Source organism: Natator depressus, chromosome 5 (assembly GCF_965152275.1).
Source record: "Natator depressus isolate rNatDep1 chromosome 5, rNatDep2.hap1, whole genome shotgun sequence".
Lineage (NCBI taxonomy): Eukaryota > Metazoa > Chordata > Testudines > Cheloniidae > Natator > Natator depressus.
The window spans coordinates 76,669,924-76,684,046 of record NC_134238.1 but is presented as its reverse complement, the minus strand read 5'-3'; the positions used below and the strand labels follow the sequence as shown (position 1 = coordinate 76,684,046).

Here is a 14,123-nt window from a genome sequence, read left to right as displayed (position 1 = left end):
CTCCCGAGCTGGGGCTGGGAAGGAGGGGGTTCTCTCCCCTCCACAGCAGCCACAGATCTGAGGCTGGGAAGGAGGGTCGTCTCTCGCCAGCAGCCGCAGCCCTGGAACTGGGGAAAATCACCTCTTTCTCTGGCCACCACAGCCCTACACATCCCAAATTCCCCCACCCCCTCTTCTCACCCCACTGCCTGCTCCCACCTACCCACTATTCCCCCCAAGGCCACCATCTCACCTTACATGTGCATCTTCTTCAGGGTCCAGGCACCTAATTAGTGGAGCCCCTCCTGAGCAGCTCCACTAATTAGGTGGGTGGCCTTTCATTCTCTTGTGTGCGGCCACCCAGGCGTGCACCTTAGAGGGAACTATCCACGGACCACCTGAATGGAGCTCACGGACAGACCACAGTTTGAGAACCTCTGAGCTAGAGGGCTCCTGGTAGCTGCAGCTGCCAGCATGCCCTGAAGGAAGGAGAGGGCAGCACACAGGAAACTCCAAGCAAGCCTGGAACTGAGCATCAGGCTGTTTCTACCTTTGGATCCCTGGGCTCTGCGGGGTGAAGGGGAAGGTACTGGGTGTCTGGACAAGGGGGAGCCCCTACGGCTCGGCTCTGGGGGGGAGGGAGCGTGGGTTTCTGGATGCCCCGCTGGGCTCTGAAAGAGGAAGGGGGTTCAGGTGTATTGGTTGGGGGGGGGGGCACACGCTGCTGGGCTCTGGATGTGGAGACATTGTGGGTGTCTGCTCACCCCCTCCCCCGGCTGGGCTGGTGGTGGGAGAAGGGGGCAGAGAAACAGGAACTGGGTTGCCATAGGGGTTTCCTTAACTCTCTACTCCTGGGGGAAATTTTTGTGTGTGTCTATATTGTTACAAACATACTTGCTGAGAGGCATTTTGAAATAAATTACCAAAATAATTGAAACTGGTGATGATGATGTAGGGTTATTTTGACAAAATTTTAAAATTGTCGGTGGAGAATGCCCCCAGGAATATAATACGAAGGAAACTTTGGAAATGTTTTTGTATTTTAATTTTTATTTTCCCTCACCTCCATGTTTGTGTATCTTTCCAAAGAGCTACACTGAACAGAAACAAAATAACCCCAAACAAGGGTCAGTTTTCAATTACATGCCTCCTTAAATTCTACCACTTCAACCGAGCTACACAAACGGAGGATTCCTCTGGAGCAAGTTCGAGCTGCAGATAGATGTAGCCCCATCTCTCACTGAAGTCCATGGCAGGATTAGCCTGTCAGATTCCCAGATAGGAGCAGTGTGGGCTCAGTATCACCATTGAAGGAGGTCAGTACAGTACTCTTCTTTCTACTCAGACGTCACACCTATCCCTACCATGGATCACCTAGTCTGTGCTAGCAGCATCACTCGTTTTTATTCAGCCCTACCACCCAAAGGCCCAACCAAGCTCAGGGTTACTCTGTGCTGGGTGCTGTACAAACACATTTGTAGAAGCTGCTCCCATGAGCTGAGTCTGAAGGCACCTACCCCTGCCCAAAGGGCGTGACAAATGGGTTTATATACAAGATTTCCAGCGCACCTTTATGGCCTTCAACAAGAGCATCTGCAGCTAAGAGCCCAGGCTGGCACTAAGCCGCAGCTTCCACTCTCCGGGGCAGACAGCGGTGGCAATGCTCAGGCTCAGCGGGCAGGGGCCCGCGCAGGATCCGGCCTCCGCCAGCGTGGCAGGGCCCTTGGGCTCCTCGCTGCACAGCGCAGCCAGGGACTCCCGCACCGACAGGGCTGGGCGAGCACCACTGGCTCCTTCTCTCACAGGGCAGCACCTCGAGCCCCAGTGTTGTGGGAGCTGCTGGGCAAAACACAAGGGAGGGGAGAGCCGAGCCCAGCCCCGCCCCGCCCCGCCCGCGGAGGCAGAGCCTGGCGGGAGCCGGGAGGCCCCGGCTGATACAGCGGGGCAAAGGAAGCGTGTTCCCCCGCCCGGGGCACGCTTGCTGCAGCCAGCCTGGCCGGCCGCGCGCCTGCCGCTTTGCAGCGCCCGCTGCCCGGCGCACATGGGCCTGGGCCTGGGCCTTCCCGCCCCCCCGCCACAGTGTCAGCGGGAGGAGCCGGCCCGGGAGCCGGGCGCAGGCGCCCCTAGACGCGTCCCACCCTCCGCGGTCCCGGCGCAGCAGTAGCAGCAGCAGGAGATGGGCCGCTCCGCCGCCTGGTTGTTGCAGGCTCCGCGCTGCCCAGGGCTCCGGCCGCCCCTTCTCTGGGCCCTGTTCTGCCTCTGCGTCTTGGCGCGGCCCCTGCGGGCTGGGGGCTTTAAGAAGAGGGGGCCCACCGTGACTGCCAAGGTGACTCCAGCCCAGCGGCAGGAGGGGAGGGGCAGGAGCTCTGCCAGTTGCGGGTTGCTGACCCCTCTCCAGCGCCGCCCCCCCCATTAAACCCTACCCGTGGGGTGGGCAACGGGGGAATTGCACCGCTGACCCTTGGCTCAGTGTAAACCCGTCATCTGCTGTGCATCTAGCTCAGGCTCCGGTGTCCCCTCTGCTCCAATCTGGGGCTCCCAGGTGTTTTGTGTTTTAACCTGTAACTCGGTCAGAGCAACAGCTGGATCTGATCGGAGGGGGAGGGATTGTAGTACCAGTGCTGACTTCTTGCAGCGTGTCACAGCTCCACAGCGGAGAGAGACATCCAGCCCACTCTTGTCGATTAAGAAAGTTGGGAGGAAAGTAGGGAATGATCGTGGTTAATAGCGGTTATTTGTGCTAAGATCATGCACCCTATGTTCAGTATGTCCATGCTCTAGTGCCTGTATGAGCTGAGCTCAAGGGTGGGATCTAGGAACTCTGAAGTTCTGTCTAAGGCCTCCTCACCATTGGCCAGCTCATGTAATCTGTCTGTTTCCCTAGTCTATAAAGTGGGGATAATGATACTTATCGGTTTCATGCAGGCTGTTGTGAATATTAATCAATCTATTATTTGATGTTTATAAAACCTTATAGATGAACGCTACATATTGTTGTTGTTGTTATGGATTAGATGACCTTTTTGATGTCTTATTTCTATGGGAGTATATAACACTGGGTGGAATAGAGAGTAAATTCTCATGGGGTACACTGAAGTCAGTCGGAGTCCATTGAAGGCAACAAAGCTATGGTAACTTACATCTGGGATCTGCTCCCAGGAGCCCTTCTAATGTAAAGCACTGTAAGAGTGCAACCTTAGCAAGATCCCTGCTGTGAATATGTGTTTGTACATGCAATGAACAGGCAAAATTGACACAGGAGTTAGTACTAGTGCCTGGTATCTCTGTTGCTTCAGTGGAGCCAGGAAAACACAGGAATTTCTGGATCAGATCAGTCCAGAAATCCTCTAGCCTGGTACGCTGTCTCAACCATTGTCAGGAACTTCAGCGGAAGATGCAAGAAACTCTGCAATGGATAATTATAGAATAATTTTCTTCTTGGAGAATCTTTTTCCTAGCTCCAATCAGTTGGTGGTTAGCCTATGATTTGAACCGTGGAGGGTTATAGCTGTAGTTTATTTTACTTTGTATCTTATCTAATGGATGTTTTAATTATCCATATAAATGTTGACTCCTACCAAGTGGTTGGCCTTTCGTGGAAATATTATGCAAGTGGAATACTGGCATGAGGTTGCACTGGTACAACCTCATCTCAGCTTGTTATGGGGAATGACAGGAAAAGCCAGGTGCCGTTAGGTATTTGACACAGCTGCAGTTCTTTAAGAATATTTTACTATTTCCATTATATGTGTTTTGTAATAACTAGCAAACGAGTCCCAGAATATCCTCTTTTAGCAGCTACCTGCACCATTCAAACTTCCAATAGCTAAACGTATTCCGCTCTTCATAATATTCATTTTATAAATAACTTTACAATACTTAATTGCATTTATGCTTTACTCTTCATTGAAGTACTATTTGGACCTGTTTTCTAGCATTTACAGTGACTTGACTAGTGTTTTAACCATCTGTGAGTCAGAGCTCAGTCATACCCTGCCTTCTCCCTCCAGGGCTCAGTTTTTTAAATCTTGCAGTATGAGAAGTTGGATCAGTTTACTGCTTTGCCATCTCTCCCTTGTGTTCTGTTAGAGTGGGTGGTTCTATTCTTACCCCTACTTGCCAAAACTTGAAAAGAAGGTACTATGAGATTAGCCAGATATGAGTCAAATGTAAAATGTAGTAAAACACTGACATTCTGGTATAAATTAAGAGAACATTTATCTTAATTTAATAGGCCTCTGTTGTTGCTTTAAAAGCAGTAGGCAGTCAATGAACCCTGCATCAGTTCTGCAGATCCTCCTCATAAACAGAAAATAATCTGCCTTAGACATGTGTAGGATGGAAGGTAAGTGGAGCTATCTGACAACCAGATGATATGCCAAGCCATGTGGATGTCTCAGGATGCTCACACCTGTTGGAACTGGTGTACTTCATTGTATGATACATTTGTGCTTCCTTTAATAAAAAAAAAAAATCTGTAAGAGCAGAAGGGTAGACAGGATTTCTACTCCATGGTGATCAGAAACAAATGTGGAATAGATAATTGAAGGCAGTCATTGGAACAGGAGATAAAAAATCCACCCTTTTCTTAAATTTGTCATAGGGCCAGATTCAGCAAAGTGTGCAAACACACCCCGATTTTCATGGGTACAGTTCTGAAAATCTGCTCTCTAACTAGTATTGAATAATAATTCTAGATACATCCAGAAACTAGGGTGTTCATGCTAAGTGGCAAGAAAATGGACTAGGTGGACCAAAGTCCCCCTCCTCCCCCCCGGATCTGCCCTTTGGACATCTCTGTAATCATAGTCAACCTTCATATTCAAAACCCCTTGTAAGGTCAAGAGATATAACAGAAACAGCTAGTAGGAGAGAATGAAAGACCTTTTCACATAGGAAAGAGACCATACTCATTTAATGTCACTACCAAGCTAAGTTGTTGGCCACATAATTTTTTGTTTCAGAGTAGCAGCCGTGTTAGTCTGTATTCGCAAAAAGAAAAGGAGTACTTGTGGCACCTTAGAGACTAACAAATTTATTTGAACATAAGCTTTCGTGAGCTACGGCTCACACCACATCACAATATGACACGCAAATGCGGATGGGGGAGGGGCAAAGAGGACTGTTTTCTTAGCAGGCGCAAGTCTTTATTTAGATTTTTGTTAACTTAAAAGATATCTCACTTTCTGACAGTTATTCCTATTTTTAATTCCTTTAGAATACCTGCATATTCAAATAAAATTGATTAATAGATTCTGGACTACATTAAAATACTCTAACTCATTAGCTGTCTTCAAGTGATTTTTATAGAAACATTCTTACACTGCAGATTCTCTGAAGTGAGCTGTCCAACTTCTCAAGTCAACATGTTTATTTCTCTAGGCAGACTTCTAAACTTGTGTTTTAGCAAGGCAACTGGCTTCTAACAGAAAATAATTATCACCGTTAATTAGCCAAATAAACTACATTGTGTTCACTTTTGTCTAGATGACCAATTGCTTTCAGTGATCTAAACAGTGTCAGCTTTAGTGTAAGTGGGTATATGCTTACCTGCAAGTGGATGGAAAACTGGCTTTTGAGAATCCCTGCATTGTAGTTCCCCGTTGTTGTCCACATATCTGGAATAGCAGCATTGGTTGTTTAAAACTTTCCCCCTACCTTGGTATTCATGAATGCTAAAAGTGGGCATATCTTTACCAGCAAACTGTGGTTGTATCTCCATATACATTTCGGTATTGGCACCTGTGAAAAAAGCTCTTAGAAACATGTCTACAGGATTGGTATTGTAACTTTATGTAGCTTTCTGTCTGAGCATTTTAAAATGATGAATGAAACTCCAGAACTGGTATTCACAATGCTTAGCACATTCTTCTGCATAATTTGTGAATAAAGTGGCTTTAAGAGGTTTTTCTTAAAAGTGCATGCTGTTTAGAACTCCGTTCACATAATACCATCCAAAGGCGATTTGCTTTAACATTTATAAAGTTTAGTCTGTTTTTATCATATTTGTATAATTTTGTTTTCTTCTTAAATATCCAGGTGTTCTTTGATGTGAAGATTGGCGAGAAAGATGTTGGCAGAATTGTAATTGGCTTGTTTGGAAAAGTTGTCCCAAAGACTGTTGAGAACTTCATTGCACTGGCAACTGGGGAAGTATGTTTGTTTTCTTTCTTTTACACAGCGTACAATTTTGGGTGGAGAATAAAAGGTGAAAAAGTACAGCTTTACAAAATGACATTTCAGTTGTGAACTTTCCACGTTAATTGTCCACAAATTTTTCATTCTAGGGATACTAATGTAAGAGAACCATCTTATGGGCCCATCTCTCCTACCTATAATCCCAAACTCCTTTCACAGCTTTGTTCGCAAAATTTCATTGTGCAGGCCATTAGATAGGTCTCTGCAGACCTTGGTCCTTAAACTGTGAAATTAATCCATCCCTAGATTGTAGTTGGGACGAGTAAATTTGGGTGGTATAATCATTCAAATAGCAAATAAGGATCTCTTGAATTAGAAAGAATTTTGTAGTTTGCTGTCACTATCTGTAAATAGTATGCTTCTTCCATCCCTGATTCTGTGGTATCACAGCATAGCATGAGCAGCACTCACCCACATCCTACATTATTTGTTTCATGTATTTTTGTGTCTTGCTGTGGTTTTGGAAAGCAGAGGTAGTGGCCTATTACAAAGACTTTTCTTGCAATTTTCCCCTTATTTTGTTTATAATCTGTGAAACCCTAACATTCAGATTGATTTACTCTTTCCATCTGCCATAGATAAATCTCCTGCATAAAAATGCATATATACTCATTTGGAGCTTTATTGCTTTTCTTAGAAAGGATATGGGTACAAAGGAAGTAAATTTCATCGTGTGATCAAAGATTTCATGATTCAAGGTGGAGACTTCACAGCTGGAGATGGAACTGGAGGTAACATGCTTATTATCCTTCAACTCTCCTCCTAATAGCTTTACATGCAAGTTCAGCATAGTGAAAGAATGAACAAAACATTTAATTGAGTTTAAAATGGATGCCAAAGACATTGTAGATACAGAAGTATTTAGAAGAACTGATCCGGTATGAGGGGTCATGGGATATTAGCTACCAAAACTTTAGTTGCCAGATATTATGTACAATTAAAGCTTCACAATGTCAACTGAAATATGACCAGTTTTCTGTGGTGATAATCTTAAAAAGATATGTGCTGAGAATGTTTTTTAAAACAGTGGTGGGCTGCGCCAACTGGCTTAGGAGAATAGTATAGGTTTTGAAAAGGATTCTTATGCAAATGCAAATATGAGAGATCCATGATATTTTTGTATGTGGTGGGGCAAGGGGTTGCTCTTGTTCCCACCCCCTGCATAAGTATTTTCTTTTTAACTACTTTCTTAGGAAAACAGTTAAGTGGCTCTGAACAAAGGCAGTATTATCTACAGGGAGATAAGGTGCGAAAGCCGTAATAAGGGCTGTATTCACATAAGGATGAGATTACTATACAGCCAGTTTGCCACCTGAAAGTTTGAATGCAGCCTACACTCCTGCCTCCATTCTTCCTTCTCCTTGGGGCCTGTAGTAATGCTGCCACTTTGCTGTACAGGCTCCTTGGGGAATCTTTTGGAGTCTTTGGAGAAAACTTCTGATAATTTTGTTCATATCCTGGACTTGGCCTACAGTACAGCATGCTGGTATGCAAGTGCAAAGTCAGCACTGCAAGCTTCTCTACAGCTACATGCAGTTGATCATGTAGATCATCTAATTCCAAAAACTGATCCTTGCTCAGTGCTCCAATGGAAGGTAGACTTCCCATCCTTCTCAGTCTCCTAGGGGAGAAGTTCCTTAAGGACTGCAAAGGATGAGGCATGGAACTAAATTCCGCATTGTTCAGCATCTTATGCCAATTTCTATCCTAACCCATTGGTACCCAAGTCATCCTTTTCATCCTGTAATTGAGCAAAGTTGTTTGTGCCAATCACATTCTTGAGCAGAAGATTGAAAATGTTGAGGGTGAGAATTGCTTTAACCATTTAAAATAAATGTACCAGAATGGTCATACATCTTCCTGCTGCTACTTAGTTGATCAAAAGCTTCATGCCCAGGTCACTGTGATCGCCTTTAGTTCCTTGGATTGGTTTCTGAAATGTGGGAGACAGATTTGAAAATAAGTGTGCTCCACATTGTGTGTGGGTGTGTTTTTTTTGTTTGTTTGTTTTACAGCAGATGATCTGGCTATTCACATAGTTCAGTCAACAGGAAGTGGCAGGAACAGGCTTTTTCTGGAGCCAGCACTTAACTGATAAAGGGCAGTCTCCCTTGTGTAGGATGCATTCTTTCTTCTAGATTTTCCTCTTCTATTGTTGTACTTTCTCGCCTGCCTGCCCCTTCCAAGCACTATCCGTTTGAGTTGTCTACATAACAGTGCTAGTGATTCCCCACTAGAACAGACTGTGGGGAAAGGGAAAGTACCAAAGATTAGACCACTAAAGACACAATCTAGCAATGCAGTGAGCACTGTCTACTTTCTCACTGTATTACCATTAATCATGTTTATTATAGTAGTGTCTAGAGGCCAGCTTTGAATGGGGTCCCATTGTGCTAGGCACTGTATATACAGAGTAAGAGACAGATGATCCATGTAGCTTTCTTTTCTCATAACAGTGGAGTTTAAACCTCCACCAATTATTTTTTCCCTTCTAAATTCTCTGTTTTAGAAAACAGTGCAGTCTTTTCGTAATTAAATATATTCCCATGGATGGTAACTAAATTTGGGTTAGCCTAACGGACTCATTGTTTAAAAAAAGTAAGTCCTGTTAGAAAAAGAATGGTTCAGTTATAAAGGTATATGTTAAAACTGTCACAAGACATGGCTAATTTTTTTCAGTAGCCCTTATTATCTTGTTTAAAACTCATTGTAGTGGGCCGAGCACATAGTCGTCACTAAACAAATAGTATTGTTCCACGTCTACTGGTAGGTTTTTCAAAGATACTCCTTTGTACATATGAAGTGTTTTGGATCAGAACACCTTTACTGTGGTGTATGAAGGAGCTGGGATTACCCAACATCTGAATCTTAATTACTAAAAATTGTACTGTTTTTCCTGCTTTCTGAACCAAAGGGAAGTTTAATTCTATGGCTTTAATTATATTGCTGCTGGTACATTTCTAAACCTCCTTTTGTTTTGTGTCACAGGAACAAGTATCTATGGAGAGAGGTTTCCTGATGAGAACTTTAAACTCAAGCACTATGGAATTGGATGGGTCAGCATGGCTAATTCTGGTCCAGATACCAATGGTTCTCAGTTCTTCATCACTGTAACAAAACCTTCCTGGTTGGATGGAAAACATGTAGTATTTGGCAAAGTCATTGATGGAATGGTAGGTTTAAAAAATATAGTATCAAAGTAGATAGATCTGACCAAATTTGGCTGTTGCAACAATGTAAATCTGATTTATACCATTATAGTTGACGACAGAATTTGGTCTCTATTATCTATAATGTATACAAGGCAGAGAAATGTAAAGCACTTAACGTTGAAATGTCCTATGAAACAACAAATGTTCATTGCAGAAATTGAAACTAAGTAGTCACTTTGACCTTCATATTTCCTGATGCACGCGACTAGCCTGCTTCTGACTGACTCCTTTATAGGCTGGTGGCAGGTAGTTAGTGCTATTAGACAGTGTTTGGAATCCGTAGACCTTTGGATGTCCTAAATTGGAGAGTGCTATCCGAGTTCATGTTCCTCTTCCACTAATCTTGTTATCCATTTAATAATGAATTTACTGGTTCCTCAAGCTGACACCTCAGTTTTGTAAAAATGGGTAATATTCTCAATGGTGGTGTCTGCTATAATAAGGAATCTTAGAGTGAAAATAAATTTATTCAGATATGTACTAACAACATCAGAATATTAGGTACACAGTTGCAAAATATTTCACTGACACTTGATTACTATGAAAAACCACAAAATGCCTAATTACTGTACACAACCCTGCTGTATCACCCTATACCTGACTTCACTTACTGCTATTTGAGTTTGCCCTAACACCTTGTTTTCCCACTCTCCTCATTTCTGTTTTGAAGTAGACAGATGTAGAACCTATTCTATAGATATTTTCTATATAAAGCACAAAGACTTCATTTGATTAAATCTTTTAAGAGCCATAATAGCAGTTGAAACTTTTCTGGAGGATTCAGAGTAAATTTTAAATCAGAACTTCATTAACTGGCAACATCATCTCAGGCCAGATGATTGATAATCCTAGATATATTCTGTCCTTCAAAACAATATTTTAAGTATGTGCTTGGTCTCAGGCTTGTGTTTTCCCCCATACCCACCTGAGTGGATGTCATGACACTCGCTCAATACTTTGGAGTAATCATATAACTCCTTTCACACTCTGTATAAATCCTTTCTTACCTACCCCAAACACAAGTAGGGTTTCTGATGAGAAGAAAATTACTATGCAGTCTTCATGATCCTGGGATTCATTTACTGATGATAGAGCATGGATAGAATTGTGTGTGCTTGTTAGCTTGATCGGCTGTAAAGATATTTTCAGTTCCTCCTTTGCTATGACATTAGGTCCACCTTTGATACCAGGGGACATAACATTTGAGTTCAGGCTTCTCACTAGATGGTGGGTTGTTATCTAAGCAGGCAGCCTGGCTTAGCTTATGTGGGAACTACTCCTGGGGGAATTCTGCACCACTGCGTATGTGCATAATTTATGTCCCTGCAGATGTCTTTACTTCTCTGCAGAAAAATAACTTTCTGATGGGGAAGTCACAAGAGTAGGCACGAGACCTTCCCCAGCAGTATGTTTCAGGTGCCCAGGACAGCTGGCAGAGGTAAATCACAGTGGGGTAGGGGGAGGGATTGGGAAAGACCCAGCTGCTAGCTCCTACCCTGGGCCAGGCTCAGCTGCTAATCCTGGCTGGGCTGGGGAGGACAGGACTTCCTCTTCCCCTGTATGGCAGCCAGGCCTGTGTCAGACCTACCCCCAGATTTCTCCCCTAACTGTACGAAGCTCTGCAAACTCTCCCTCTGTGCTTCCTGCACCTTTTGCTCTTCAACTGCAGGAAGAGGGATCGCTGTACAGGGAGCTGCTCTCCCTTTGCCCAACCCCTGTGCATCCAGACCCCCACAATCCCCATTCCCCCTGCACCTTGACCACCCCAGTGAGCCCCAACCAGCTTCACCTGGATCTCCATCACACTCCCCCAGCATCTGGACCCCCCACACCAAGATCCCCTGCCAAGCTCTATGCATCCCACTCCCAGACCCTCCCTTCCCTGCTGAACCCCAACCACCTTCCCCTGGATCCCATTACTGTTGCACCCAGATCCCCCAATGAGCCACCCGCACCCATATTGCCCCACAGAACCCTCTTAACCCACACCTAGATCCCCACCCACTAAGCCCCTCCATATTTGGATCCTGCCTCGCTGAACGTGCCTGCTCACAGCTGGCACAGAGGAGCAGGGCCCTGGGGTGTTTGTGGGGCTGGCTCACCACTGAGTCTACGTCCTGGAGTGGGGAGCTGCACAGAGATCTCCCACCTCTGTGCAGCCAGTAGCCTGTGCTCCCCAATGCCACGCTGGAGCTTCCACATTTATCTGACAAATAACATTTGCAGAATGCCCTCAGGAGTAGGGGGAACTGAGCAGGAAAAGACCCAAGTACAAAAGCGGTAGAAAATTTATTTTTATGCTACGGTCACTTAGTCTTTCGCCTTGTGTTGGAGATTAGCAAACCTCGTTTTCTTTACGAAATGTAAGTGTTTTGTTTCCATAGGCTGTGGTGCATGCTGTAGAACTTCAGCAGACGGATGAACACGACCGCCCCCTTCAAGACTGTGTGATCGTGAACAGTGGCCAGACGGCTGTAAAAGAACCATTTGTAGTTGAAGTAGAGGATTGATGAACTTAACGGCTACCCTGGAAGAGAAAATATAATGGCTTTTTCTTTTGGGGATAAAATTTGGGTGCAGATATAGATTATCCAGTGACTACTTCCATATAAATGCTCAATGCTATCAGCAAACAATGTGGTAAACTCAGCAGTTGTAAGATGTGCAAAGCATCTATGTATTTATGTTGAAATTTCAGGGAACCAACACCTTTTAAATATAAGGGACATCTCACTAAAGCCTAGAGCTGGTCGAAAATCATGAAAAATTGTTTTCATTTAGCAGTGTTTGAAAATGGTTTCATTTTCTGTTTTATGATGAAATTTTCCACATTTGTTACTGACATTTTCATTGAAATTATTAAAGACCTGGTTTTCAGCATATACGAAACAAATTTTCAAATGATTTCTGTAAGACTTTTAGTACAATCATGCAATCATCTGTGAAAAGCAGATTGATTTCAATGATAAATGTTTTCAAAATTTTTTGAAAAAGCCATTTTCAATAAAATAATTCTGGGTGAAAATTGTCAACTGGCTCTACTAAATACACATTGGTGCAGCTTTTCTAGAGATAAGGTCACTATTACTAGAGATGGAAGTGGCTTACCAGTTCAAATCCATCTCCTGAAAGTGCAGGATCAAGTTGTTCCCTTTTCCAGGTAAAGGATATATTAAATACAAGATTTAGCCAAGACAGAGCAGATCACTTTGTATAAATAAACTGTGGTTATAGTAACACATTTTAAAAAGGATCCTTCTCTTAATGCATGAGAGGTTTTATGTGCACAGCAATCCATGCCATGCAGACCAGAAGGAAACCAAAGTTTTCAACTAAAAGGTTTGCTAAAAGCTAAAGAGACTGCACTTTTTTGACTTGAATTTTTGTAACCCTTCCCGGCTATTGCTAGCAGACAAAACAAATTTGATAGTTTTTAAACAAGGTATGTACAAAGGCTCAATTAAAGATTGTTGTTTGGAATTTTTGATGAGCTATATATGTATGCAATATTAAACTTTTTTGTAATATGAGGTAAATTGTTTTTTCCTTAATTTTCACAATCTGTTTTAAATAGCTCTGTCAAACAATTAAAAAATTGTGATTAATAGCAGTTTTAATCACACTGTTAAACAACAGAATACCATTTATTTAAATATTTTTGGATATTTTCTACATTTTCAATATATTTCAATTACAACACAGAATACAAAGTGTACAGTGCACACTTTATATTTATTTTTGGTTACAGATATTTTCACCTTAAACAAACAAAAGACATAGTATTTTTCAATTCACATCATACAAGTACGTTATTGCAATCGCTTTATTGTGAAAGTGCAACTTACAAATGTAGAGGGTTTTTTTTTTTTTTTTTTTTACATAAGTGCGCTCAAAAATAAAACAATGTAAAACTTTAGAGCCTACAAGTCCTCTGAGTCCTACTTCTTGTTCAGCCAATTGCTAAGACAAACAAGCTTGTTTACATTTACAGGAGATAATGCTTCCCATTTCTCACTTTCAGGTGACACTGTAAATAAGAAGAGACTTCATATGGCACTTTTGTAGCCAGTGTTGCAAGGTATTTATGTGCTAGCTATACTAAACATTTGTATGCTTCGATCACCATTCCAGAGGACATGCTTCCAGGCTGATGATGGGTTCTGCTCAATAATGATCCAAAGCAGTGTGGATTGACACATTTACTTTCATCATCTGAGTTAGATACTACCAATAGAAGGCTGATTTATCTGTTTTGGTGGTTCAGATTCTGTAGTTTCAGCATCAGAGTGTTTATTCTTTTAAGACTTCTGACAGCATGTTCCACACCTCGTCCCTCTCAGATTTTGGAACGCAATTCAGATTCTTAAACCTTGGGTCGAGTGCTGTAGCTATCTTTAGAAATCTCACGTTGGTACCAGCTTTGTTTTTTTTTTTTTTTCAAATCTGCAGAGAAAGTGTTCTTAAATCGAACAACACATGCTAGGTTGTTCATCAAGACTGCTATAACATGAAACATATGGCAGAATGTGACGCATTATTTTTTTAGCGAGTGTCATCAGGATGGAAGCACATCCTCCGGAATGGTGGGCAAGGCGTGAAGGGGCATACGAATGTTTAGAACCACTAAAAAAGAAAATCAGCCTTCTGCTGGTGGCATCTGACTCAGATGATGAAAATGAACATGCGTCACTCCGCTCTGCTTTGGATTGTTATCTAGCTGAACCTGTCATCAGC

General features: G+C 43.0%; 1 protein-coding gene across 1 annotated transcript; it reads left to right on the top strand.

The window, feature by feature from the left end:
* The first annotated feature begins 2,083 nt into the window (after window positions 1-2,083).
* PPIC (peptidylprolyl isomerase C) lies at window positions 2,084-13,147 on the top strand. Its single transcript, XM_074953032.1, has 5 exons — window positions 2,084-2,305; window positions 6,019-6,132; window positions 6,815-6,908; window positions 9,166-9,350; window positions 11,774-13,147. The coding sequence occupies exons 1-5, from the start codon at window positions 2,156-2,158 to the stop codon at window positions 11,897-11,899; spliced, it is 669 nt and encodes a 222-aa protein (XP_074809133.1). The 5' UTR covers window positions 2,084-2,155; the 3' UTR covers window positions 11,900-13,147.
* Window positions 13,148-14,123: the final 976 nt, after the last annotated feature.

Coding starts and splice junctions, on each gene's coding strand:
- PPIC (XM_074953032.1), top strand. CDS start 2,156: ATGGGCCGCTCCGCCGCCTGGTTGTTGCAGGCTCCGCGCTGCCCAGGG. Junction 2,306..6,018: donor GGCCCACCGTGACTGCCAAG/GTGACTCCAGCC, acceptor TTAAATATCCAG/GTGTTCTTTGATGTGAAGAT. Junction 6,909..9,165: donor AGCTGGAGATGGAACTGGAG/GTAACATGCTTA, acceptor TTTGTGTCACAG/GAACAAGTATCTATGGAGAG.